Source organism: Mesoplodon bidens, assembly GCF_964165515.1.
Source record: "Mesoplodon bidens genome assembly, chromosome: 4".
Taxonomy (NCBI): domain Eukaryota; kingdom Metazoa; phylum Chordata; class Mammalia; order Artiodactyla; family Ziphiidae; genus Mesoplodon; species Mesoplodon bidens.
The window spans coordinates 35,784,600-35,811,488 of NC_138160.1; the positions used below are offsets into that span (position 1 = coordinate 35,784,600).

Consider the following 26,889-nt stretch of genomic DNA (forward strand, 5'->3'; position numbering starts at 1 on the left):
GAGAACACCAGGGATCTTTCCCAAAGCAGTGTCTCCCAGGCTTTCCATATTTTAGGCAACCAAAACCAGACAGTCCTATTTTCAGACTTTCCTGTCTGCTCTATTGACTGCGGCTGCAGCCCTGGACACACGGCAGAGACCAGCCAGCCACTGCGGCACTCTCTAGTCAGAGCCCCCGCCAACCCCACCCCCGACCCCAACCCAGAGATCTGGCTTCTCATTGGATCAGCGTGGGGACATGGGCGGCTTCCGATTGGTTTAGAGGAGGGGAGGTGCGTCCTGACGTCACGCCCGCCCCCAAAAGTCGGCCTGCTGCTCAGGGTTCTGGAGAGAGAATTCCGAGAAGGAAGAAAATAACCCGGAACAACCTGTGCGGGCCTGAGCCTGCCCTCTTTTGGAGCTGGGGTCCCCTCCCGCCTATCAGGAGAGCTCCACCCCCCCACTTCCCGCCGGCGCCGGGGTATCAGGTGACCTCAGGCTGGCACAGTCACGTGACTAGGCGCGCCCGCCCGTGGTGGCCATGGCGGCCTCAGGCTCCAGTGTGGTGAGGCGAGTGGAGGAGCTCGGGGACCTGGCTCAGGCCCACATACAACAACTTAGCGAAGCCGCCGGCGAGGATGGTGAGGGAGCCGAGGAGAGGGAGGGAGGCGGGCGGGCGGACGGTTGTTCAGAGCTGGCGGTCGACGGCCGCAGGGGCTGAGGCTGCGGCCTGTTGTCCGTGTGGATCCCAGGCCAGGGCTGCCGAAGGTGTTGCCCTTCTGGCCCCGCTGCGGGGTCGCTGGTCCACCTCCAAGAACTCACAACGCCTAAAGGCAAGGCGTTTGCTTTGAGACCCCATTTTTCATAACCCGTGAAAAGCGCTGAAATCCCAGTCATATCAGTGCTGCTTGTCTTTAACTGTCTCGGTAGCAACTGGGAAAGGGGCAAGATCTGGATGGAAGTACACATGGAAGTTTAAATGAGTGGTTAAAGTTGGATGCTGGTACGCAAATAAGTAATGGTTTTGCATGTAGTAGAGATAGCTAGGCGTGTTTAACAGTTCGACTTTTTCATTGCTTCGTTGTAAATTTCTGTGTTATGTTTTGGGTTCTAAACTCAGCTGTAAACAATACAGAAGAGATTTGCATTGGTATAATTTAGACGATTCTCTCACATTCATCACCTCAGGTCTCACAAGGGCCCTCCCTGTCAGTACTAGAATACTTTCTTGGAAATGTTTAAGCGGTTTCCTTTGAAAAACTGACGGAGAATTACTTGGACTTTTGTTCTCTTTCAGTACTTATCAGCTCCCTGTACGTTTCTACATTATTTCTTTTTGAGTTTTGCACCTTTACTACAGATAGACAGTTTTAAAAATTCTTGTGGACTGTCTCATTGTCATCGAACTCATAGGAAAGTAGTAGGGGAACGTTTTCCCAAGCGATTGAGTAGTTGGTGAATTTATTGAATAGGGTCCATGATAAAATGGCTCTAGTTCCAGTGAAGATTATCTGCTGGATTTTCTTTTCTTAGGGGTATGTTCTTAAAAACCCACAGACTACCCTGAAGCCGTTTTCTTTTTTGGTTTGTGGTAAGTGAATCACATGAATAGTTAGTTCATGGACAGTAGTAGCTGTACCTGGAAGTGTATCTAAGTTACTTCTAAGTAAGCTATTCAGTGATCTCCACCCCATTCCAACTCCATTAGAATCAGTCTAAAGAGATCAAAGAATGTATGCTATTCACTTACCATTGAAACCAAAAGCCATTCTCATTTTCCAGCGGGAGAGTTCTTTAATCCAGTCTAGAATGAGGGCTGAAAATAAAAATTAAGTGGTATATATTCTTGTTTGGAGGCTTTAAAGTTCTGAAGTGTATTGGAATTAAAATAATAGTGGTCCACGTTATGAGCTATTCATCAGTATTACTAGCAAGATTTTCTTATATTTATGAAGTTTAATTAAAACATGGTTGCATGTGTTTGAATTGAACTTGTATTTTCCCATAGCACAAAAATAATATGCACCCAAAATTTGTCCTTTAATGATATTTATATTAGGTTATAGGGATTGATAGTTCCTGTTGTCTTTAAATTAGATCAGATACAACCAGACACTAGTCCATCTAAGAATACTCTCCTTTTTACCTCTGGTCAGTTTTTGTTCATTTATTTCTCATTGTACAAGCATAGTATGTTTACTTTATGGAAATATACCATGAGAGGGACCTTTTCCAGGGACTATGTAAGAATCACCTGTCTTTGCCTTGTCAGTCACTACCTTGAATGGTTAGGAAAAATACTACATTTCATAAAAATTTTCTAAAATTGTGAACCATTATCCCTCCACCTCTGTAATTATGTCATGAATTCATATGAGATACTCCTTCAGCAGTGGTTCAGTGAATTCAGTCAAGTCTTTACATTTAAAATAATCCTGCAAGTTAAGAAGAAAATATCAACTCAGTGTTTTAAGAAGTACCTAAGGAGTACCATGTTTCATACAATTTAGTTCACAGTAGCATTTTTTTTTTTCTGAGCTGTGTGGATGATACTTCTGGGCTGAGGAGAGATAGGAGGGCAGTGCTAAAGAAGTAGTTTTCAATTTAGGTGAATAGTGGACCTTAAAGCGTTCAGAATTGGTTTAGATACAGGTTAGGCTTTACCAGGGAAAACTTAAAGTCATCGTATTATTGCCAACAGACGCAGCTTAAGCTGGTGGTGCTTTTGTTCCAATGCTGAGCAGCTTACGTACCTGTGTAGGTTCTGAGGCTGGATCAGATGGACCCTCACCAAGTGCTACATTTTCTTTCCATTTGCCAGTGAGGGGAAAAGCATATATATTTCAGGAGGAAGCCACAGAGGGGCATACTTAGGAACTTAAGCGTCTTGATGGTGGGCATATTTAAATTTGACTACGTGAGATGATGCAGAAGTGTGGATGGCACCTTGGTATGGACACTTTGTAGGTTAGGGAGGAAAAATCCATAAGAAAAAGTGAAAACATTGAAGCAAAGGGAATATGACATAAGAGAAAAGGAAGAAATTAGACAATGTAGAGGGGAAATGAGGGGGAGTTGTTTTTAGAGGGTATATCAGAAGTATTTAGTTTAATTTTGTCTAGGTTTTGAAGGCATTAAGTAATTTGTCCCATTTCTAGGTTTTTAAAGGAGTAAAATATTCAGGAAATTTGTATAATTTTAATTGTAACAGCTATTTGCATACATAAATACATAAACACAATTATAAAGTTATAATTGCTCAGAGTGCTTACATTTTATGAGGCATTTGATTTAATCAATCATGTTATTTTTTGGAGAATATATTTATGAAGTTATAAGTTTTTAGTGGAAGTCCTTTCTGTAGATTTATGTATATTATTTGTACTATTCCAATACAGGTTTTAAATTTATTACTTAAACATTTTGAGTATGTCAGCATCATAAAAGAAGCATTATGAAAATACAGATTGCATTTAAGAAATGACAGCTGAACCTAGAAAGTTTTCAGTCCAGCTTTCAGGAATAAATTTCCATGATAAATTTAAGTAGGATTAGGCATTATGATGTACTTCATGTTTTACAAAAGATATTACTACCATGCTGTAATAATTTCATTTCATCATTTTAGATATGTAACTTTTTCATTTAAATGACACTCTGAAACTATGTGAAGTAATCATTTTTTTTTTGTTTTTTTTTTTTTGAAGAAAAATTAAGTCTTATTTATTTTAAAAAGCAAACCACTAGGAAAATATATCACAGTCTTGAAACAGCAAACAGACATGCTGTATTATCATTTCAAGTAATAAGTTGGTAAAAACACAGCAAGGTCCTTAATAAAATGATAAGGTGCCAGAACTGGGGCAAGAATAATGCAGGTCGTAAAAGTGGTATCTGGTAACGGAGGGCTGTCCCTTTTTTTGCCCTAAAGGAGTCACAGCTCGCCCCTGAGTTGCTTACTTTTTCTCCTTTGACCTTCGTGTTGCCAGGGGATTGTCTCAACAGAGCTCTGTTATTACAGGGAGCAAAGTAAGCAATACTGGGTTTAGGCTTTCATTCTGTTTTGTTTTATGAAAACAAGATTTTTCCAAGGCCAGTACTTCATAACTCTCTTAATTATGCAGCTAACAATTCCTCTTTTGCTGTTCATGCCTGAATACTAACATATAGCACAATCAAAATCCCCTTTCCCTTCAAGGGTGAGTATCACTGCAAGATTGTCTTGTCACTCAGCTGACTCTCTGACACCCTCAGGGCCCATTATGGCTGCCAGTTAGAGGGAAGGTTTGCTTCCCCTACCAGTGTGATAGTACTTCTTATATTTTTGCAGGGTCTCCAGGCTGAAAGATGTAATGTGTGAGAATTTTAAGAAATGTTCATCCACATCTTGATGGCCAGAAATGAATATCCGCAAGGACCCTTTCAAAGTTTTTATCCAAACTACCTCTCCCAACTCTACATCTTAGAGTAACTTCATGCCCTTGTATATAAAACAAAACCAAGCAAAACAAATCCCCAGAAGCGCCCCCCCTTTCCCCTTCTAAATTAGTGACCTCATGGATTTTGTTTTATTTCCAGTTTGTGGAAAATGTTGTAGTGATCCTTCTGGTAAACAGGAGGTTGGCAACAAACAGAAACATCTCTCCTCACACTCCACCAGCTCAAAAGCAGGTCAGAGGAACCTGCCAGCCTGTTGATATCTGTGTACTAAGAGAATCTGGTACCTTGGAGTGCTGTGGTTTGGTACAAGGGAGACTCCCTGTTGCCAGGATAAGCACTTGCCACATGAAATTCAGGCTCACAAAAACTCTCCTGTGCTATCTCTGACCCAAATTTTAGCACCAGGTTTTTTCACTTTCTAGGATTCAAACACAAAGGAACCAGTGTCCAGAGGCAAGTGACATAGGCCTTAAACTTGCTGCCATCCTTAATTTCCTCATTCATAAACTTTAGAAAACCCAAATCCCCACTCCTCTTTTGAAATAGATTCCTGCCTTCAGCCCCGATGGCCAATAGCAGACATCTATTTCCCAATGGATGAGAGAGACTCCTTCATCTTGGTCACGGTTGGGATGAGGTTTATGTGGTCATCCACACACTTGGTCACGCAACTCTCCAGCTGCCGCTTCACCTGAAGCTCTTTACTCCCTGCATCTATTGAATCTTTGGCTTTGTCGTTGCAATGCATAGTACATCGGGCCAGGCGGTCCTGGAACTTCTCCAGCTCGCTGGTCACCAGGGCCTGGGCTTGAGCCAGAGGTGCACGGCAGTGCTCAATGCACTGGTGCACTTGCTGCATGGACGCCTGGCTGTCCTCACAACAGCCGGCGCTGCACCGGAAAATGAGGCCCTGCATCTTCTGGATGTTCTGTCTCTCCAGACTCTTCACCATAGAGTCCACCGCCTCCTGCACCCGGAGCTGCTGCAGCTGCACCATGACGACCCCACACTGCTCCAGTAATCATGTTTTTATCTCTTATAGATCACTTTTTAATTCGGGCCTCTGCAGCTCTAGAAAAATTGAAACTTCTGTGTGGAGAAGACAAAGAATGTTCAAATCCATCAAATCTTCTTGAACTTTACACACAGGTACTGAAACAGATGTGGTTTCTGACGTTGTTGAGGCAGTTTGCTTATTTAAGAGGGTTACTCCAAAATTTAGGTGTAATGAAAGCAGTTTATTCTCTATTTAAAGTGTTTGTGTTAAAAAAAACTGTATGTATAAAGCATATAGACTTGAAGCTGTAAGGCAGTAAGTATCCTCACAAAGAAGAAAAGTTTATTGGATGCATTGATAAAAAAGGAAAAAAATCTTGCAGATAACAGTATTGCTTCCCTTTATAGATAATTAAGGAAAACTCAAATGGGGCTCCCCTGGTGGCACAGTGGTTGAGAATCTGCCTGCTAATGCAGGGTACACGGGTTCAAGCCCTGGTCTGGGAAGATCCTACATGCCGGGGAGCAACTAGGCCCGTGAGCCACAACTACTGAGCCTGCGCATCTGGAGCCCGTGCTGCGCAACAAGGGAGGCCGCAATAGTGACAGGCCCGCGCACCGCGATGAAGAGTGGCCCCCGCTTGCCACAACTAGAGAAAGCTCTCACACAGAAACGAAGACCCAACACAGCCAAAAATTAATTAATTAATCAAAACAAAACAAAACAAAACAACACTCAAATGTGCAATTTCCAAGGTGTGAAAGGTTCGTCAGAGGGAATGGAGGTTTCTGTAAGGGCTCTGATTATTATTTTTTTTTCCCTGAAATTCACCTTTCCTTTGGATTCTCAACTTGACTACCTGTGCTTTTGTTATGCAAGTCCAAAAGATTTTTCTGTTCCCCGCTTCTTTTTTTTACTTTCCTTTCAAATTCAGACCTTTCTACAGGTAAGATCTGTTTTCTCAGTTTTCTCAAACACTGCTGAGGCAAGTGGACACTAAGAAACATAATTTTGAGGGACTTCCCTGGCGGTCCAGCGGGTAAGGCTCCGTGCTTCCACTGCAAGGGGCATGGGTTCGATCCCTGGTCAGCGAACTAAGATCCCGCAGGCTGTGCAGTGCAGCAAAAAAAAAAGAAACATAATTTTATTATAGTAACTAACATTTGTATAGCACTTTATAGTTGACAGAGTGCTTCGTATGCCCTTACTTGATTGCCAAGGGATAATAAAGATGAAGTGGTTTATAGGAAATAGAGTAAACTTAGTCAAGTTTCCAAAATGCACATTCATAGCACTTAGGTGCCTGACACTCTGCTTTCTGTTAGGAGGAACATGGAGATGCTTTCTGCCTTCCCATGTGGTCGAATGAGCCTGTAACAACTGCCCACAAACCCCTGAGAGCTGTTACAATTTGGGAGAAATTTGCCTGACTCTCTTTTCTTTCAGAAGGTTCCTTGCTTGTCTCGTTTCCTTCACGTGGGAGAGTTCTAAACATTTTAACTTATTTCTAAGAATAAGGCAAAAGAATTAGAAATATAGATTAAAACTCCCCAAACCCCTTTGGACCTTACTTTTGGTTCTGAATCAACAGGTCATTTTCCTTAGGATGATGATCTCTCCCTTCCTGGCTTAGGCCTTCTACACAAGAGCGCATAACACTTACGTAGTGCTGTGTGCTAGGTAATGTTCGAAGTGTTTACATATGTTAATTCCTTTTACCCTCAAAGCAAGGGACTTTGAAAGGCATTTGGATCAGTTTCTTCATTTTGTCAATGAAGAAACTGAGGCTCCAAAAAAAAGATAAAATATGACTTGTCCTTTGTTGGTTAGGTAGAGCTGATACCAGAACTCAGTTTCCTTAGTCTTAGTCCAGTAGATTAAACAAAGAAAAAGGATTGGGTAGTTGTAAAGTGCTGGTGCTTCATTTGAGAAACGGGTAACCCTTTGAAGATTCAGTATACAAAACTAGAGGTAGTGACCTTGTCTTGATATGGCAGGCATGTAGAAAATGTTCAGGAAGTATATATGTACAAATAGCAAAGACTATAATAATTAAACTTTTCATAATTATATTGTATATAGTTAACTTATCTGAATTAAAACATAAATGCCATTTTACTTTTTGAGGGAAACTAGATTATCTTAATTCAGTACTTCAGTAAAATCCTATGAAGTTTACTATAAAGTTCATCTTAGATTATATTTATAGCTAGATATTTTGACTGCTTAAATTTAAATACTGTGCTAGAAGATTTAAATGTCTAATAAAGTATATATGTAAGATTAACCTATAAGAATTATTCATTCGAGTTGAAATCATTTATACTTTTTTTTCTCTTTTACTTCAGGCTATTTTGGACATGACATATTTTGAGGAGAACAAGCTAGTAGATGAAGATTTTCCTGAAGATTCTTCACAAAAAGTAAAAGAGTTGATCAGTTTTCTTTCAGAACCAGAAATTTTGGTTAAAGAAAATAATATGCATCCAAAAGTAAGTTTTGCACAACTATGAATTATGGTGGAATGCTGCTGATTACTGCTATATTACCCTTTAGAATCTGTATTTTTTTTCTTAAATGTATCTTTGTATTAAATTAAGATTGAAGGAGGGACATAAGAGAGTTGAACATTTCAGACTGATGTCACAACTCAAGTATCATATTTTTGTAAATATGCTTCAGAATGTTTGATGGAATTATATTGTAACTACAGTGCCTAGTAATTTTCTAAACATACACATTTGCTGTTTCTTCTCCCTTTACTTTTACAGATGCTGTGTGTTCTTGAAGGTCCCTAGTAACCTAATACCACATCTCTCATCCTTTCACAGTCTTCTTCTGCCTGGACATTTGTTGCCTTTCTTACCAATGATCACCCCATCCCTTGGAAGCCCTGCATGCTCCTCTTCATCTCTAAGAAGCCTTGCTCTTGCTCTTTTTCAAGCATCTCCCCTCTCTTCCATTCTGGAAACATAGGCACTCCCCAAAGATACCTCCTTAATCCTCTGATAGTCTGTAGTTTGTCTTTGCTTGACTACTTGTTTTTACTGCGGTCTCTGTTGAGATGATTCCAAGATTTTTGTCTCTAGCCCTGGCTACTCTTTCAAGCAAATAATTTCTCTTCTTGAACTGTCCGCTGGCTTTCTCTACGTAGATATCTTTGTTGCTCTTTGTGTTTATCAGAGAATGCTAACTGTGGAAACAAATAATCCCAAGTTTTAAATGATACCACATAGTAAAAGTTTGATTTATTAAAATTGTTTTTGTGTGTATCTTTTCATTGTTTTATTTTAGCAGTAGTAGAAATTGTTTCAAGTAACATATATTTCTGAAAACTTATTTTTTCAGTCAGATTATGGATTACTTATATTTTAAATATATTAGAAAATTGGCTACTAAAATACTTGAACATCAATTTTCTAGAAATATTTGTAAATTGGAGTAGTTAATTTAATTTTCATGTAGCAATAGATTTCTGTATTTCTAATTGATTCAGAGTAAGGCATTCCTGTGTAGGTTGCTAAGTAAAGAGCAAATTTTGTGAAATGAGTATTTTTTAATTGCTCAATATTTTGAAATTTAATTTTGATTTTTACAGACACGAAGTTTCTCTTTTTAGCTGTGTCTTTGTTGTATTTCAGCACTGCGATTTGCTTGGGGATGAACTCCTGGAATGTCTCTCTTGGAGACGAGGAGCCCTACTCTACATGTATTGTCATTCTCTGACCAAAAGGAGAGAATGGCTCACAAGAAAATCTAGCTTGCTTAAAAAGGTGAAAAAGCACTCCTCATACATTTTTGATTGTTGACATTTATAGGTTTCCAAAAGCTGTTTAGTACAGGATTAAGAGTAGAGGAATCAAAGGGCCTGGGTTGGCATTCCAGGCCTGTACTTAGCAGCTATGTAATCTTAAATAAATTGGAATTACTATGAAGATTAAATAAGATAACATGTGAAAGCCCTTTGTAAACTGGGAGGTTTTATGGTTTTTTTTAAGCTCTAGATTTTTATTTTTTATCATACAAGATAGATAATCTATATTAATTTCTAAGCATATTTTTGGCCTGAAGAAAACAAACTTGGTTATGAGCCTCTCTCTATCAGCAGATCACTCCTAAAGATCCCACATGACCCTGCTCCTAGGAAATTGTGGCCCACTGATTTTTCTTGACTCTTCTGACCAAATCAGTAAATCCAAAGATCCTGTCTTAATATTTGTATCACTAAGGATCCTTCCTAACTTAGGTTGATTGTACACATGGTTTATGTGGGCCTGCAAATGAGAGGTCACACTTTCAGATGTAAAAGTTTGATCATAATATTTCTAAATTGTAATAAAGTACATCCATATTTTTAACAAGTTTTTGAACACATCTTTATTATCTTTAACCTCTTCTTGCTCTGATGACATTTTTGACAAGTATATTAATCATGTGTTCTTGGTTAATGATTTCTCTTTTTTTCCCATACTCTTTTACTAATTGGAGGGTTATACTTACTAAAGTTTTGGGGTAGTAGGTCCTTATATTGTAATGTAATAATCATATGATATATCTGTATATTAGCCAGTATTCTCTTGAGTAAAAATATTAACATTTGAAGTTTCTACAGCTCTGCATCTAATACTTGGATTCTTTGTCTTTGACTTTCATTTAGTACCTTGTTGATGGAATCAGTTACTTGCTACAGATGCTGAATTTTCGGTGTCCCATCCAGTTAAATGAAGGAGTTTCTTTTCAAGACCTAGATACAGCTAAATTACTGAGTGAAGGTAATGTGATCTCTTTTTGTAGTTTTCTAAGTGTTTTAAAGCATTTTTAAATTTCAAGAAGTTTATTAGATTTAACTTTGATTGAAATAAATTTCAGGTTACATTATAGACAAAAAAATAATAAAAGGGCTTTTTAAACAATTTAAAAAATCTTCTCTCGTAATATAGAGAAATACTGCTAATCTCTGCTTAGTAATTTAGGGAGAGTAATATATCATGTTGCTTTTACTTACTTTGCATCCCCACAAAGCCCTGATCCTGCTCTAGGTTCAGCTAATTGTAACAGAGACTGGAGGTAACTTTTATTTTTATTTTTAAAAATTTATTTTATTTATTTATTTGGTTGCACCGGGTCTTAGTTGCGGCAGGCGGGCTCCTTAGTTGTGGCTGGCGGGCTCCTTTGTTGTGCCATGAGAACTCTTAGTTGTAGCATGCATGTGGATCTAGTTACGTGACCAGGGATTGAACCCAGGTCCTCTGTATTGTGAGTGCGGAGTCTAAACCACTGTGCCACCAGGGAAGTCCTGAGACTGGAAGTAACTTTTAAACAAGGAGAAATTTACTGCTTTTTCACTTCGAAAAGGTCTAGAGCTGGTTATGGTGGCTTCATGGCATCATCAGGTTCCTGTCTTTTTCCTCCATCGTCTTTCAAAGTGGAGCGCTACAGCTTCAGAAGGAGGCGAGTTATATAGAATGCATGTAAACAGTACTTGCCGAAGTTGCATCCCTGTTGAGGACATTGCTTCCATTCTCAGTATCTCAAGATGCTGCTGGAGCTCCTTCCATCTCACCTGTGTTCCAGTCCATAGGAATGGCAAAAGGATGTTTCTTTCAGCCAAGTCTTTCTTTCATCCTTCTCAAGTTTGTTACAACACTTAGAATACTTCTACCTACATTTCACTGGCCAGAATTTAATCACATGGATTCATATAGCTACAAGGGAATCTGGGATGTATAGCCCTTTACATGATACATTGCCATCCCAAATAGTGTCTCTTTACTAAGAAAGAAAGGAAGAATGAATATTGGGTGGTAACTGCTAGTTTCTGTCATAAACTTGTATGCACTTAAAAATGTTAGGAACTGGGGGCTTCCCTGGTGGCGCAGTGGTTGAGGGTCTGCCTGCCGATGCAGGGGATGCAGGTTCGTGCCCCGGTCCGGGAGGATCCCGCGTGCCGCGGAGCGGCTGGGCCCGTGGGCTGTAGCCGCTGGGCCTGCGCGTCCGGAGCCCGTGCTCCACAGCGGGAGAGGCCACAGTGGTGAGGGGCCTGCGTACCGCAAAAAAAAAAAGTTAGGGACTGGATATAGAGCATCATTTGGGTTTTAGACTGAGGTTTGAGAGGGAGGAACCACTTACTTTTAGTGTCTCTTTTTACAAATGGAAGAACTGAGGTCCTGATAAGCCTGATAAGGTCACATAGCTGGCAAGTGATGTTAGATTCTTCGTGTAAACTTTCTTTTATGCTTCATCTGAAATTTTGGGGAAATTTTGATGGGGAAAATTCAAACATGGGGAATAAGAAGAAAACTTCTTAGGGAAAATTCTGTGTTTTAATTTTATAAGTGAATTTTAATTCTTTCTTTGTTAGCTTCTATAGGCTTTTCCTTTCTATTAGAAAACATCACACAGAAAAAAAAAAACACCATGATTTAAGAGCCATTAACATATGACTGGCTACTGTTGTCCAAAAGTTGTTACCTTCATTTTATTCAGGCAAGTAGCTTGTCCTAAAAAAACTTGTGAATATAAGGTGCTCCTTCAGAGGGCATGATGTTTTGACAAACATGGGGTGTTTTGATTTATTTGTGGGAAGTATTTATTCCAGGTAACTAGTGAGCCGATTAGCTGCATTAAAAATGATCTTTCTAAAATTTCCTTACCCACATGGACTGATTTAAAAGAAAAAGCAGAGATGGCATTAAAGCTTATTTAGAACCAAAGAAAAGAGCACAAGTCACCAATTTCCCTTATTCTTCCATTTCTAGTCATAAAGTCATATATTCTCATGGCCTAGAATTTTTTTATCACGATGCTTGTGATACTGATGTCTTCTCTTGGATTATAATTGATTACACTCGCCTCTATCTTCCATTGCTTCTTCAGCAGGGGAATCAAAGGCACAGAAAGGGTCTCTTTTTTCCAGGAAACAACAAAACAACATCGACTCCCTAGCAGTTTTGCCACAGGAATCAGTCCTCTTTTGGTGCTGACTTCTTGCTCTCATCTAAAGCAGTTTGTTCCTCCCTACTTCATTCCTCAAGATGTAGATTAGAAGCCAGGAAGCCTACTTTTCATAGGCTAAATTACTCTTAAGGCCCTGGTGGAGTATATAAAAAACATATAATATATATATATAATATATATATATATGAAACACAATTCGGAATAATTCTTAGTACTAATTAGAGACAAAAGTTCTATATGAATCATCAAAATATTTTTGTGGCCAGATCTTAATGATAATTTACCTGATTCTACATAAAACTCACAACAGTGTACACTTAGTATGATTTTTATTTCGTTTTCCAAGGTGAGATAATCATTTTGTCCTTTGATCATTACCTGTATGCCATTAAATTTTCAGCTTTTAAAAATTACCAGGTAATGTATTCAGTAAATCTTTTTATCTCATTGCTATGGTTCATTCTTCTGTGGGCCCTTATAAAAATAGCCTTGTCAGGATAACTCTGGGGTTAACTAGGTTAAAAGTTTGTTCAGCTGTGCACATCCTGGGGTTATGCCCTTTTTATGCCACTGAAGAGCCCCCTTCCCAGCAGCCTTTGGCTCATTACTTAGCCCAGAACCTGGATTTCAGATGGCTTAAAGGAGCAGCTCTGAATTGACATCACTAATTGCCTGGGTAGCTTGTTTAAAAATACGGATTTCTTTTCTTCTTTTTTTTAAAAATTAAATTTATGTATGTATGTATGTATGTATGTATGTATGTATGTATGTATGTATGTATGGCTGTGTTGGGTCTTTGTTGCTGTGCGTGGGCTTTCTCTAGTTGCGGCAAGCAGGGGCTACTCTTTGTTGCAGTGCGCAAGCTTCTCACTGCGCTGGCTTCACTTGTTGCGGAGCACAGGCTCTAGGTGCGCAGGCTTCAGTAGTTGTGGCATGTGGGCTCAGTAGTTGTGGCTTGTGGGCTCTAGAGCTCAGGCTCAGTAGTTGTGGCACACGAGCTTAGTTGCTCTGCGGTATGTGGTATCTTCCTGGACCAGGGCTCAAACCCTTGTCCCCTGCATTGGCAGGCAGATTCTTAACCACTGCGCCACCAGGGAAGTCCCCAAAAATATAGATTTCTGTGTATCACATGCAGGTTCTGATTTAATATCTGGAGTTCAGGAATCTATTTTTATAACCTACCGTAATTATGATGCAGTCAGATTTAGACATCACTGCTTCTAGAGAATGCCAGTCTGGCCACCTTTTTTTTTCCTATGAAAGTCATCTTTCTGCCATCACTTTTACTTCATGGGTTATTCACCCTCTTCCTCCCTGCACCCCGCACTCTCTTGATGTGTTCACCAAGTGAAGTATTTTATTGAAAACAATGCTGAGCATTAGCAGAAAAAATAACCAAGGAAAATTTGTAGCAGCAAAAAGACTATAGCTACAGACTAATGGATTCCTTGGAGGAGCAGAGAGGGAGAATGTGTAATTTTTACATTGTTCATTTCTTCCTTTGGTATTTTAATGCAGTGCAGTAGTTTAGCATAGTCTATGGACCAGCAGCCTCACCCTAGGTCCTAGGACTTTGTTAAAAATGCAGATTCATAGACCCAATCCCATACCTGAATCTGAAAGTTTTGGAGGTGGGGGCCCAGCAATCAGCATTTCAGCATGTCCTCCAGGTAATTCTAATGCAGGCTAAAGTTTGAGGACCACTCTTTAGCATATAGCTATTCATTCTCTCCTCAGAAACACCTTTCCAAAGGATATCTGTGTACCTTGTTTAACCATCACTCCTTGTTAATATAAAGGATGAGGCTAACTTAGAGTTGGGCACAAATTGGATGCCAGCTCTCCCTTAAGCAAACACTTCTCATCTTTCCCAAGTGGCTTCACTTTGTGGGACTTAACTTCAGCTCCTCCTCCTAAGGCTCTAGTCTGCTTAAAAGTTCAACCTTCTCTTCATTTTTGCTTCTATCTCGTTACTCCCCTCTACCAGTCTTTTGAGGAATAATTAGGGTGTAGGATCACAAAAATGAAAAAGGATATAAATTCAGTGAAATGTCCTATCTAATATGAAATATAATTCTGCGGTGAAAATCGTTAATTTGGAAAAAACAGCAAACTATTCCTTAAGAAAACTCCATGAAATTAAGGAGGGCATGTGGAATCTTGATTTTTGCGAACTGGGGCTTAAAGAGCTTTGGTGAGTGGCACAAAGTCAATAATTTACACCCAGATCCTCTTGATTCTAGGTCTGTTTCTTTTTATATTCTAAATAACATCTAATGCTATTCCAGCTTTTTCTCTGAGGTTTATGACCTTTTAACTATGAAGAAATGAAGTGAAAAGAAGTGATTATGGGTAATATGCATTGTACTTACTGAGTTGTTTTATACATAGAAAGCATAATTAATAGAGTGTAGCCCATCGTATGTTCATGAATGCAAGCCTCAGATTCTGCTCTTAATTATTTCTTTGGTTGATATAACAGTGTAATGAATCGGTTCGTCTGCTAAGCTTATTCCTTCTCTTGCTACTATTTATAAGCTGAATTGGAGGTGAGGTGAAGGGTTACCTGTAGGGACAAACTCTGAGACTACCAAAAACTTGAAATAGATTCAAGATAATACAAACTATAACAGTTTTGGAAGCTGAATTTTTCTTCTATTTTTATATCTCTAGTACTATCATAGTCATTTCTGATGAGCCATATTAGGTGAGCAACTGAGATTATGATGCTCATTTATTTGAGGTAAACTTCTCTAGTCACACAAGTACCTGTCTAGATCATTTATTTGTATTTTATGACTTGAAGAAGTTAGTCATATAATTTAATAGCACTTTATGGTTTATGCATTTTTATTTTATGTGTTCCTTAAGAAAATTCCATGAAATAAGTAGGGCATGTGGAATCCTGATTTTTGCAAACTGAGGTTTAAAGAGCTTTGGTGAGTTGTACAAAGTCGATAATTTATCCCCAGATCTTTACAATTCTAGGTCTTTTTGTTTTTATATCAAATTAATATACTTTGTGTGTCATAAATGTTTAATTATATAATCACCTTCTTCCATAATAAGCACGCTTTCAACTTTTGATGGAAATCCTGCAATGTATTCCTTTATCCTGGGAACATAAAGCATCTTGGATACAATTTAACATCTTTGGTAACTTAGAATCATATGGCCTCTAAGGGACATGATTATGCAGGATCATCTCTGTACACTGCTGTAGAAATATAGGAACTGTATTACTGATCCTGAGTATACCCCTAAATAAAAGTTGTGTTCATGGATGGGACTGAGGGAATCTCTTAGTACTCTGAAATTGTATGCGGAATATGGGATGTACATTCTGGGAGAGGTTCCATCGATTTAGATTAGATTCTCAAAGAAATCCTAAAGAGAACACCAGAAAGACTAACACACTGACCCATATGATTCTTTAAAAATAATTCTTTTTTGGGGGATGGTGGGATTGGGCCTCTTTTATAGAGATAGAAGTGCCGATGGAATGAGGATTGTATTAGTGATATTTGGCTTTTCTAAGTATAGCTGTTAAATGAGAAGGGAAAATGCTTAATGAGGTAAGTAAAAGGATTTTATTGGAGTCTTAATCACCAGGGTTTCTTTTTACATTTTTAAATTCTAATCTCTCAACTTAAATGACTTTCCCAGGAATATTTAGTGACATTCATTTGCTGGCTATGATGTACAGTGGAGAAATGTGTTATTGGGGATTGAAGCATTGTGCAGATCAACAGGCAGAAAATCATGAAGTGGATACTGGTGTTTCTGGAGCAAGCTACACTACATACAAAGAACCTTTGGATTTCCGAGAAGTAGGAGAAAAAATTTTGAAAAAGTATGTATCTGTGTGCGAAGGACCCCTGAAAGAACAAGAATGGAATACAACAAATGCAAAACAAATTTTAAACTTCTTTCAGCATCACACTAACTAGTAAGTTCATCTAGTCCTTTTCAAACAGAAAAACAAAAAGGCTCAGGAAATGGAAGTTCCAGAAAAGAAGACATATTGATACTGAATTTAGGAACATTACACTACATAAAGATAGCCAGCATGGTTACCCTTTTTTAAATGCCATCACCATCTTTCACTATATATTCTTTTTTTTTTTTTAAGATTTTTTTTGATGTGGACCATTTTTAAAGTCTTTACTGAATTTATTACATTATTGCTTCTGTTTTATGTTTTGTTTTTTTGGCCGTGAGCCATGTGGGATCTTGGCTCCCCGACCAGGGATCGAACCTGCACCCCCTTCATTGGAAGGCAAAGTCTTAACCGCTGGACTGCCAGGGAAGTCCCTCACTATATATTCTTACACCTGTGAGGGAATGATTCTTTAACATCTAAAATGGCATTTATGTTATTCTAACTCACTCAGAACTACAGATATCCTGTAACTAATACTAAGGAGAAATCCAGTTTATCTCTATAAAGAGTTTTTTTCTATTACTTTAGGGTTTTTTTTATTGTGGTACAATATACATAACATAAAATTGAACATTTTAACTGTTTTTAGACTATTTTTTAATCTCCCTGTCTTGAAGTTTGCTGCACTTCAGAGATTAAAATCAAGTCCCTCTTTGCTTTGTATATATGCTATAGATATAAAAATTGGCAAAATGAAAAATTGTGACCAATATCCATGTACCATTTCCAGAATAAGATAAATAATGAAAGACTCCACATAATAATTTTTGTTTGTTTCACCACGTACTACTAATGGCATTTAAAATTTTTAGTCTATTAGGCATTTTATAAAAATTTCAAAATGATTTTCCTATTTTGTTTAAAAGAATATGCATGGTTTATTAAATGAGTAATGAAGGTAAAACCAAGTTAGGTTAGTCCGCCATTAGTCTTATGTCTTTAGAGCACATCTTTTCATGTTTTGAAATTTTAATAGATTTTGTCTTTAATTGTAGGGGTGAGTGTTAAAGGCCAAGAGCCCAACCTGGTATCTTGCTGACAGTCTTTCTGTCTACCTCAGTTCCTGTTGTCGTCTTGGGATGATCTGTCTGATACCTTGCCAATATCCTTCACCTCTGGGCTGTTGACTTCATCACATTCCAGGAACTTAACTCCCACGGCCTCAACATGAGTATCACCATCCTGAGTTTCTCTTTCTGAAATCTTAAATTTCAATAGCTAGTGACATTCTTATCTTTCCAGTTTTTTACTTCCTCATTTTGATTGATTCTTCTCTCTCTTATTTCTTTTGTGTCTCTGTAGCTTCCTCATAGCCTCCTCCTCTTGCTGCCCCCTTTTCTCCTCACCATCAGCCTCTTTCAGATTTTCTTCCTTCCCTGTCCAGCCTTGGCCTTATGGGGCACCATATGACGTGCTCTCCACAGTCCCTTCAAATCCATCTTCCCCTGGTCTTTCAGCCTAATCATTCTACAGTCCCTCAACACTGAATTAATCCTATCGTTCCACCTTCTTTTTTGGGGATGCTGAGTTCCATGGGAAGTTCCTGCAGCTCCTTCAAAGTGGAATCACTCTAAGTATCTTGCCTTCAGCTTTAGAAGAGCCTTCAGCGTAAGCCTTTCGTTTGTTAGTAGTGTGGCCCCTGTCCCCTTCCCACTGTGGCTAATCCAAACCTCTAACTTGCCTCATCACTTTCCTCTGGCCCTTTGGCCCCTCCCCTAGCACATGGCCCTTGGTCCTGTCTTACAGAAAATAGAGACTATGAGCAGGTCAGTGTCTGTTCACCCGTTTTGCCCTGCTCATCTCCCCCCTTTGTAGAGGAAAAGAGGTATCCTGCTTCATGTTGAAGACTAGTCTCCACGTTTCCTCTCTGCTGGCTCCCTCATTTCCCCGGGGCTTCTCTTTTTTCTGCCAATATCCTGTACGTATTGCTCTTTTCCAGAATACTGTTTTTTCTTTTTCCTCCCTCTTCTCCCATTTTTCCTTCCTTCCTTACTTTCTTTCTCCCTTTTTTCTTTTTTACTTACTCTAAATACAGTTGACCCTTGAACAACACAGGTTTGAACTATGTGGGTCTACTTATACCTGGGGTTTTTCCAGTAGTAAATAGTACAGTACTACACCATCGGTGGTTGGTTGCATCTCCGGATACAGAGGAATCGCGGATATGGAGGGCTGACTAAAAGTTATACGCAGATTTTTGACTGCCAGGAGGATTGCACCTCTAACCCCCTCATTGATCAAGGGTCAACTGTACATTTATGTGATATTATTGATAGCCATGGCTTCTATCACCTGTAATGTTAGGCTGACTCCCAAACCTGTAGCTTGAATCCCAGCTTCTGCTTTGTAAACCTTCTTTCTAACTGCCTATTAAATATCTTCACTTAGACATCCCATAGTAATTTTACATTCGATATGTTCAAACAACGAATCTTACTTTTCATCTAAAATCTTTTCCAGTTCATGTTTTCTCTTTTTTTGATCTTCCACAGAGCAGGGCAACACAGAATGCTGTAACCTGCTTTCTTCTGCCTACCTTGCCAGCCTCATCTCTGCAGCTCTTCCTGTGTGATCATATTCTAGTCCAGTGTTCCTTAGGCTCATTTTTGATCAACATTCTGATGGAGCTGCTTGGGACAAGGAGAGTCTCTCCCTATCTCTGCCTTTGTCTCCTTGTTTATCCTTACACAGCTAAGAAGATTTTTATTTAACTTAGCTTTTACAAGTTTTGCTATGAAAATACCTTTGTGCTTTCTAAGGATAAAGGTTTAAATCACAGACTGCCCACCCTCACCCCACCCTTTTTGGAGAACCATGATCAATCACAAGTATACTAGTTCCTTCCCCAATGTGCTGTGTTTTTTTTTTCCCTCAATATCCTCGTTACTTCTGGCTGGAACACTTTGCCCTTCTTTGTAGTCAAGTGAATACCTGTTTATCCTTTAGGACTTAGCTCCAGTGATACTGGATCCATAAGGCTTTTTCCAGCCATTTTCAGTCAAAGTTACATGTCATTCTGCTTCTGCTCCCTGAAACTTCCCCAACCCATGTTATCACACTGATCACATTGCTTTATAGTCATTTTTCTTATGAGTTGGCAAACTCCATATTTTAAAAATTTATCTTTATGCATAGTGCTTAATGAATGGTAGGCCCTTAGTAATGTTTTTTGAATTAATAAGAGGCATGATTCTTAAGTGCTGAAGTCTGCCACAAAAGGGTTACTGCTCTTGGATTCCAGACTGCCGTGGCCTCTGTACCAGTGGTTGACAAGGCCAAGAGGGAATTACTCCTCAGAGGAGTAAAGTATCATTTAGATCTAGAACCAGAGAAAAGTAGAGAGCTTTCTCTTCAGAAGCTGGGAACTCCATTTTGTCTTCATGACCCTGTGAACTACTTGGGTCTCTCACTGGTTGGTACACTAATGGGGCTACTGTTGGGTGCTTTTTGTACAACTTTTTCATCCCCCACACAATTGGAGAATAATTTGTAGACCACACCAGTTATAATGCTTTTTACTGTGATGTATTACAAAACAATGGACAGTACATTTTTGTATGTGTTAAAGCCTGTTATGTAAACTCTGTTTCATTTAGAATGGATTAACTTCAAGATACCAAATACTCCACATAAGAAAAGTACTATAATTACTATAATTCACTCATCAACAACTATTATGTGCCTATTACATGCTAGGTTTTATCCTAGGCACTGAGTATATAGCTTTGTAAAACACCGGAGTTTGTTTTCTAGTGGAGGAAGTTAACGCATTTTAAGAAATAAATGTGTAGCTTGGTGAGTGATGAGTGCTATGAAGAATAAAGCAGGGCATGGGGCTAGTGTGACTCAAGAGGGGTGCTGTTTTATTTAGGGTGGTTGGGAAGGCACCTGTAAGCACCTGTCTACTTCAGCATTTGGGTCTACCCCTCTGGTTGAATACTATTCAGTGTGCCACTGCACATTCAGTATATTCATGAAGTTTCTCTTTCTTATGGAAGTTTTGATGCTGAATTAAACAATGAATCACTACCTAAGAACTTCTCATTTTGATCCCATTTAAAGGGTTTCTCTCCAGTGTGGCCCTTACTAATGAGTAAGTGATAACCTAAAGACCTTGTAGCATTTTTACACTTGGAGTTTCTCTCCATTTTGAACTCTTTGATGGTTACTAAAACTTAAACTCTGTTAAAGGATTTTTCATAATCCTTAAATTTGTATGGTTCTTTTCCACTATGAATTTTCTCATGTTATCTAGGTTTTGAGACTTAGTTAAAGGCTTGTCTGCTTTGCTGCATTTATAGGGTTTCTGGCTACTCTGAATTGTTTGATGCTGATTAAGGTGCAGATCATAAGTGAAGACTTTCCCTTACTTGTTTGCATACAGTAGAGTGAGGTGAGACTCATTGGCTAAAACCCCACAATGAAATGTACATTCCTGCCTTTACAGTCAGTCCCGCTGGGAATTCGCTGATGTTCATTAAAGTGGGAGATTCATTTTAATGCCATTTTTTAAAAACCCACAGCTGGCTTATACGCTAGTTTTAGATTGCTTGTCACTTTTCTCTCTCCACCCTCCAGGGCTCCTTTTCTGACTCCCATAAGGATACCCCTTCTGCCACAGAACACAGGATTCCATAGTTCTCTAGTATCACCTCCTTGTATTATTTTTTCTTAACACTATGAGCTATCATGGAAGTATTACATTAACATACATTTAATGTATCCACAGTTAAAATATGCATTATGTATTCGTGCTGCTGTTCCTTACTGTTTTTTATTTTCCTACTTCTAGTGAAAATTTCCAAGTAAAATGTTTTGGAGCATATAAAATTTTTTAAAAAAAATAAAACCATAGTCCCATATTTGTATCTTTGTTTTCTTTTATATCTGAGTGTTGTGTCAGAATGAAAACTTTTATCATGTTAGTTTACGATTTGTAATCAAGCAGGACCCTATGGGGCCTTTCTGGGACAGATTCCCCCCCACCGTGTCCTCCATCTGCCTCTTGTTTATAGAAAAACTTTAGCCTCCCAGGCTTTCCCCAAGTTCCAAAAATAAATTTAATCAGAGAAGTGAGAAAATGCAGAAACAAAGGAAAACAGTCAAACAGGACAAAATAATAATGGTTTAACCGTTAAACAAAGTCAAGGACCTTTCGTTCCTCCTCAAGAGTTATAGATAATATTCTGAGCCATACCCTTAGAGCTGTTTTGCAAATACTGAAAATCCCACCAGGTGGAAGAAGTTAACTAAATGCTGCCCACAAGCACATAGACCCCAGACTGGTTGGAACCAGAAGCTTGATGATGCTGACTCCCGATTACCTCACCACCAACCAATCAGGAGTGTCCACGAGCTGACCATGCACCCTGCAACCCTCTCCCTCGCCCTGTCTTTAAAAACCTTTCCCTGAAAGCCATCAGAGAATTTGGGTCTTTTGAGCATTAGCTGCGCATGCTCCTTGTTTGGCGCCTGAGGTAGATGCTGCACTTTCCTTCACCACAACCTAGTGTCAATAGATTGGCTTTACTGCATAAGGGCAAATGCACCCAAGTTTGGTAACATACTGACAATATTTCTTCTGGTCCTGATAACTTCCAGACAGGGTGGTTTAGTGGTTAGGAATATGGGTAGAGGCCTGATTAAATCCGAGCTCTGTTGTTTCCTAGCTGTGTGATTCCATATAAATTATTTAACCTTTGTGCCTTAGCATTTTATTGTTTAACACAGGAATAATAATAATATCTACTTCACGGGTTATTGAAGAATAAGTGAGTTAATATTCAAAGTGCTTAGTTCAATGCCTAGCACATGGTAAGAGCTCAAAAGTTATTTTCCTTAATGGCCAGTTCTGTGTACTGGCACACCTCACTCATCATGCTAAAAAATACCATAATACTCATGAACCAGAATAACTGAGTGACAAACTCTTGTTCTGGCCAGTGAGCACTCACTGCCCTTTGCTCAGCACAAGTGGTGGTAGCCATTCTAAATGGGAAGAAGTTTTCAGAGAAGAAATCACTGGCTGTATAGGCATCTTAAATGTTTGTAATAAGTGTGGCAGGGAGAAAACCTACAATTAATTTTCAGAAGTTTTCAGCCTCAGACTCCAAATGTATATATGCCTGCTGTATATGAACTTCCACATTTACCAATCAGCTTGACTGACTTGGCTTCTGGTCTCTTACCTTTTGGTCTCTTATCTCACAAGTCAGATGCATTTAATTAATATTAGTCATCTAAATATTATGGATACCCTATTTAAAAATAGATTAAACTGGTAAATCCACATGATTGAGTAGCATGTAGCTTTAAAAACCAAAGAATATTTCTGTAAAATGCTATGGAGTGGCCATATTAAGTGAAAAACAAGGTGGAGAAGATGTATAGTACTGATTATTTAAGAAAGACTATAAATGTGTGTGTATAATCTTGTTTGCTTACATTAAAAAAAAAAACTTAAATGGTTACCTATGGTGGAAGTGGGAGATGGGGGCAGAGGAACCAGTTGGAGGGGATCAGGATGGAAACTAGACTTTTCTGAATATATGCTGAATTTTGTATTTTTTACGTCAGAATTAAAGAAAAACCCTAAAAATCCAAAGCAAAGTGAAACAAATGAGCTGTAATTTTGTAGCAAGTTGGTGGCTTCAATACCCAGGAATGTGTCAGTTATCTTTAAAGCACAAAATTTTCACACCCTTAGTGGGATATCCTCAAGGGCAAAAGGAACTGGAAAGAAATCAAACTCCTCAGTACTTATATTGTGAATAACTATGAAAATCAGAAATGTATTGAGGATTTTCAGTGTAAGAGAAAAGAGACATGAAACTGAATAAGGTAAGTAAAAATTCTGTAATTCTAAATTTGAATGGGAAATAACAGTATGAAGACCATTAAATAATGTCTAAATACCATTTCCCATTAAAACAAACTAGGGCTCCTTAGAGATAAGGCTGATTCAGATCTTGGGCAGGGCAGTCAAATGGTTGATGAGGGACAATTTTTCTTTAATTCATCTAATAAAAGGAATTACAAAATTTGAAAAGCAACATTTTGCACCTTGTAAACAAAAAACAATCATTGGTAACTAGAATCTTAGCTAGTAAATACATTTTATTTCATTTTATTATTCACTCATTCCTATATATATATATGTATTCAAATTTTCCATAATAAAAAATGATTTGAACACATTCTTTTACAAATGTCACTTTCTTTCTAAGAAAGCTTAGAACCATTTCAGTACTTCATACTTAAACTGATTTATTTTTTCTTGTGTTATTTCTTTCTTGTTCCTAGAGAGGTAGGAGAAATGCCAATTAATTCATGGCTCTTTTTCTTTTCTGGACAGCCTCACAGAACTAAGCCTTCAGTTGGGTTGGTTATTGGCCCCTGGCAATGGCATGCAAGATAAATAATGAAACTAAATTCAGATCTCACAGAACCTCAGTTATTGGGCTTTATTGAGTTTCTGTTATTTGACATTTAGATCCCTAGATATTTACTTTTGAAGTGCAAATACAAACCAATAAGCCCTGTGTCTGTTAAGCATTATGGCGCTCTGCTATGTGGAATATAGAAAAAATATGGATATAGATACAGATAGGGAGAGAGAGGCAGAGAGTTTAATATATATTATGTTAAATATATTATGTCTTTAAATATTTGTACATACACACAAGGTATGTATATGTTCCCTGTAGCCTATCATGATCCTTAAAGACCTGAATGGTTTTATGACATTGCTGATCCTGTCTTCTCTTTTGAAGACTATTAAAAAATGGGATTAATTTCCCACTCTTAGACATATATCTGGACAAAACTAAAATTCAAAAATTACTGCACTCCTATGTTCATAGTAGCACTATTCACAATAGCCAAGACATGGAAACAACCTAAATGTCCATTGGCAGATGAATGGATAAATCAGATGTGGTACATATATACAATGGAATATTACTCAGCCATAAAAAAGAATAATGCCATTTGCAGCAACATGGATGGACCTATAGATTACCATACTAAGTGAAGTAAGTCAGACAGGGAAAGACAAATACCATAAAGATAACACTTACATGTGGAATCTAAAATATGACACAAATGAACATATCTACAAAACAGAAACAGACTCACATAGAGAACAGACTTGTGGTTGCCAAGGCGTTGGGGAGGGATGGAGTGGGAGTTCTGGGTTAGCAGATGCAAACTATTATATATAGAATGGATAAACAACAAGGTCCTACTGAACAGCACAGGGAACTATATTCAATAGCCTGTGATAAACCATGATAGAAAAGAATATAAAAAAGAACGTATATATGTATAAGTGAATCACTTTGCTGTCTAGCAGAAATTAACACAACACTGTAAATCAACTATACTTAAAGAAAAAGTTGCAACAACAAAAAATAGATTAATTTTTTAAAATGGGTGATGTGGGTAATATGTGAGAGGAGATTTTGACAATTGACATAAGACAATGGTGGACAGAGACTGATTCCGAAATTTAGAAATTTGCACATTTGAATATTCTCACGAAGAGAAGGGATAGCTGCATGGCCTGGAAATTGCACGCAAGTTGCTGGTTGACAGTTTAAACCAGACTATGTAGAGATACTAAGCCCCAGATAGTGGAAGAGGGCCACCATCTTTTGCATAAGTAAGAGTCGCCCAGACCCAGGCAAAGCGGAAATGGGTCCCAGACAGAGGGACCCACCTTGGGTGAAGTAACGAAGTTATAAAGGGTCAAAGGGCGAGAGATTTTATACCAACGGGTGAGGTCAGCGCGCCTAAGGTTGAGGCGTGGAGTGAGGGGAGCAGTGATTGTCGGCGGGAACCTCAAGCTCAACTGGGAACCACGCTCAGTCGGGCCATCTCTCCGTTCCGTCCCCGGCTCTGGAGGCGTCTCCACCGGGGGTGCGGGGGGTGGGGGGGATGGGGGCGGCAACGGGGTGTGGGGGAAGGGAGGGAGCGGAGGCGGGGGGGGGCGGGGAGCAGGGGACTGACGCGCCGGCGTCACCCTGCGGCGCGTCACGTGCGGCGTCGGCAGCCATGGCGGGAAGCGAGCCGCGCAGCGGAGGCGGCTCCCGTCAGCCTCACCACAGCGACTGGGGCCGCCTGGAGGCTGCCATCCTCAACGGCTGGAGGAACTTCTGGCAGTCGGTGGGCAAGGAGAGGGCGGCTCCGAGGGCCTCCCCGGAGGAGGCGGACGAGGAGGCCAGCTCGCTAACGCGGCTGCCGGTGAGCGTCGGCCGCCACCCGCGGAGGACCGCGGGCCGGGCCGGGAGGGGCGCTCGCCGGGGCGGCCTCTGGGGGCCGGGGCAGGGGGGAGCCTCCCTGGGCTCGGCCTGTGTCTGGCCCCGTCCCTGCAGCCATTCCGGGCAGTGTCGTCACCTGAGGGCAGCGGTTGAGCAGAAACGCCTTGGCGTTGACCCCTGGTGCCCCGCAGCTGGGCCGAAGGTCGCCCCGACACTCACCTGCAGGTTGTGCCCTGGCAACCAGCCAGGTCACCCTCCGGTTTTCTACCCCCAAAACAGGTCTAGGGACTGGGGCACCCTGAACATCAGGTTAAGGAAACGCGGAGACCATGCCAGACGTTCTGGAAATCATGGAAAGCGTCCAGTGTCTTGTGTTCTCAGCGTCTATCATCCCAGCTTCCATGTACCGAAACACCTGGTGGTCCCGCAAAACACACACTCTCCTAGGATTTTGCGACTGTTATCTTACCTGTATTTCAAGTGACAAAACTGACAATTGAAAGTAAATGACTAGGGATTTCCCTGGCGGTCCAGTGGTTAAGACTTCACTTTCCACTGCAGGGGGTGCAGGTGGATCCCTGGTGGGGAGCTAAGATCCCACATGCCTCTGGCCAAAAAAACAAAACATAAAACAGAAGCAATATGATAACAAATTCAATAAAGACTTTAAATATGGTCCACATTAAAAAAAATCTTAAAAAAAATGCGGGGAAGTAAATGACTAAGTTACAAGGGCCTCAAGTTACAGCAGGCCAGGAGAATTACACACATTTTTCATTTTTAAACTTTTCAGGTAGATAGGAAAACGGAGAGAGGAGAATTTCTTAGAAATTATTAAAATGCTGTATCTCAGCTGGACTATTGACACTCTGAGGTACATCAGAAATTAAAAACTGCAGGCTTAGGTTGCCTCCATGGTTCTCCTTGCAGAGGTTCTCTGAAATAACAGATTTTACAGAAGAACGCAGGTGACAGATTTACTCTTTGATTTGATGTAATGATAAAATCAGAAGTTTGTCCGCTTGGTATTTTATTTTGAAGAATAAATTATTTCATTAAGCAGTTCATTCAAATAAATGGTGTGGCAGAATATCCATAAGGAAAAATTAAATGAAGTGGTGATTTTACTTGAAAAATACCAGAACAGTGGGAGGTATTTCAGGAATGTTTCGATGTGTCAAAAATGAAATGTTCATTATGATTCTGTCCTGAGACAGGAAATTAACTTCAGCATGATAGATTTCATCGTTAAAAATAATGACCGTTGAATTCCCTCATGGTCCAGTGGTTAAGACTGTGCTTCCACTGCAAGG

The 26,889-nt window shown here is 39.5% G+C and overlaps 3 protein-coding genes across 9 annotated transcripts in view; 2 read left to right on the top strand and 1 right to left on the bottom strand.

Moving 5' to 3' along the window:
• The first annotated feature begins 297 nt into the window (after positions 1–297).
• Positions 298–19,138, top strand: RIMOC1 (RAB7A interacting MON1-CCZ1 complex subunit 1). Its single transcript, XM_081233728.1, has 7 exons — positions 298–620; positions 5,462–5,568; positions 7,765–7,908; positions 9,058–9,189; positions 10,074–10,188; positions 16,040–16,322; positions 17,312–19,138. Coding segments are annotated over exons 1-7 (882 nt in total). The 5' UTR covers positions 298–520; the 3' UTR covers positions 17,313–19,138.
• Positions 4,647–5,447, bottom strand: LOC308617067 (protein FAM136A-like). The gene has a single exon (XM_081233729.1). It carries the CDS (start codon positions 5,414–5,416, stop codon positions 5,003–5,005), a length of 414 nt encoding a protein of 137 aa, XP_081089855.1. The 5' UTR covers positions 5,417–5,447; the 3' UTR covers positions 4,647–5,002.
• Positions 19,139–25,358: 6,220 nt separating the features above from the next.
• FBXO4 (F-box protein 4) overlaps positions 25,359–26,889 on the top strand; it is a 371,317-nt gene continuing 369,786 nt past the window's right edge. For all 7 annotated transcript variants that reach the window (XR_014015785.1, XR_014015786.1, XM_081233546.1 and 4 more), the window contains exon 1: positions 25,359–25,559. Coding sequence is in view for 5 of the 7 variants with exons in the window: in XM_081233546.1 (XP_081089672.1) it covers positions 25,371–25,559 (189 nt within the window). In the remaining 2 variants the exon portion in view is untranslated. The remainder of the gene's footprint in view (positions 25,560–26,889) is intronic.

Bases quoted from the DNA above. Each gene is read 5' to 3' on its own strand.
- RIMOC1 (XM_081233728.1), top strand. From the start codon at position 521: ATGGCGGCCTCAGGCTCCAGTGTGGTGAGGCGAGTGGAGGAGCTCGGG. The intron at 621-5,461 runs GTGAGGGAGCCG...TATCTCTTATAG, and splicing joins CGAAGCCGCCGGCGAGGATG to ATCACTTTTTAATTCGGGCC. The intron at 7,909-9,057 runs GTAAGTTTTGCA...GTTGTATTTCAG, and splicing joins AAAATAATATGCATCCAAAA to CACTGCGATTTGCTTGGGGA.
- LOC308617067 (XM_081233729.1), bottom strand. From the start codon at position 5,416: ATGGTGCAGCTGCAGCAGCTCCGGGTGCAGGAGGCGGTGGACTCTATG.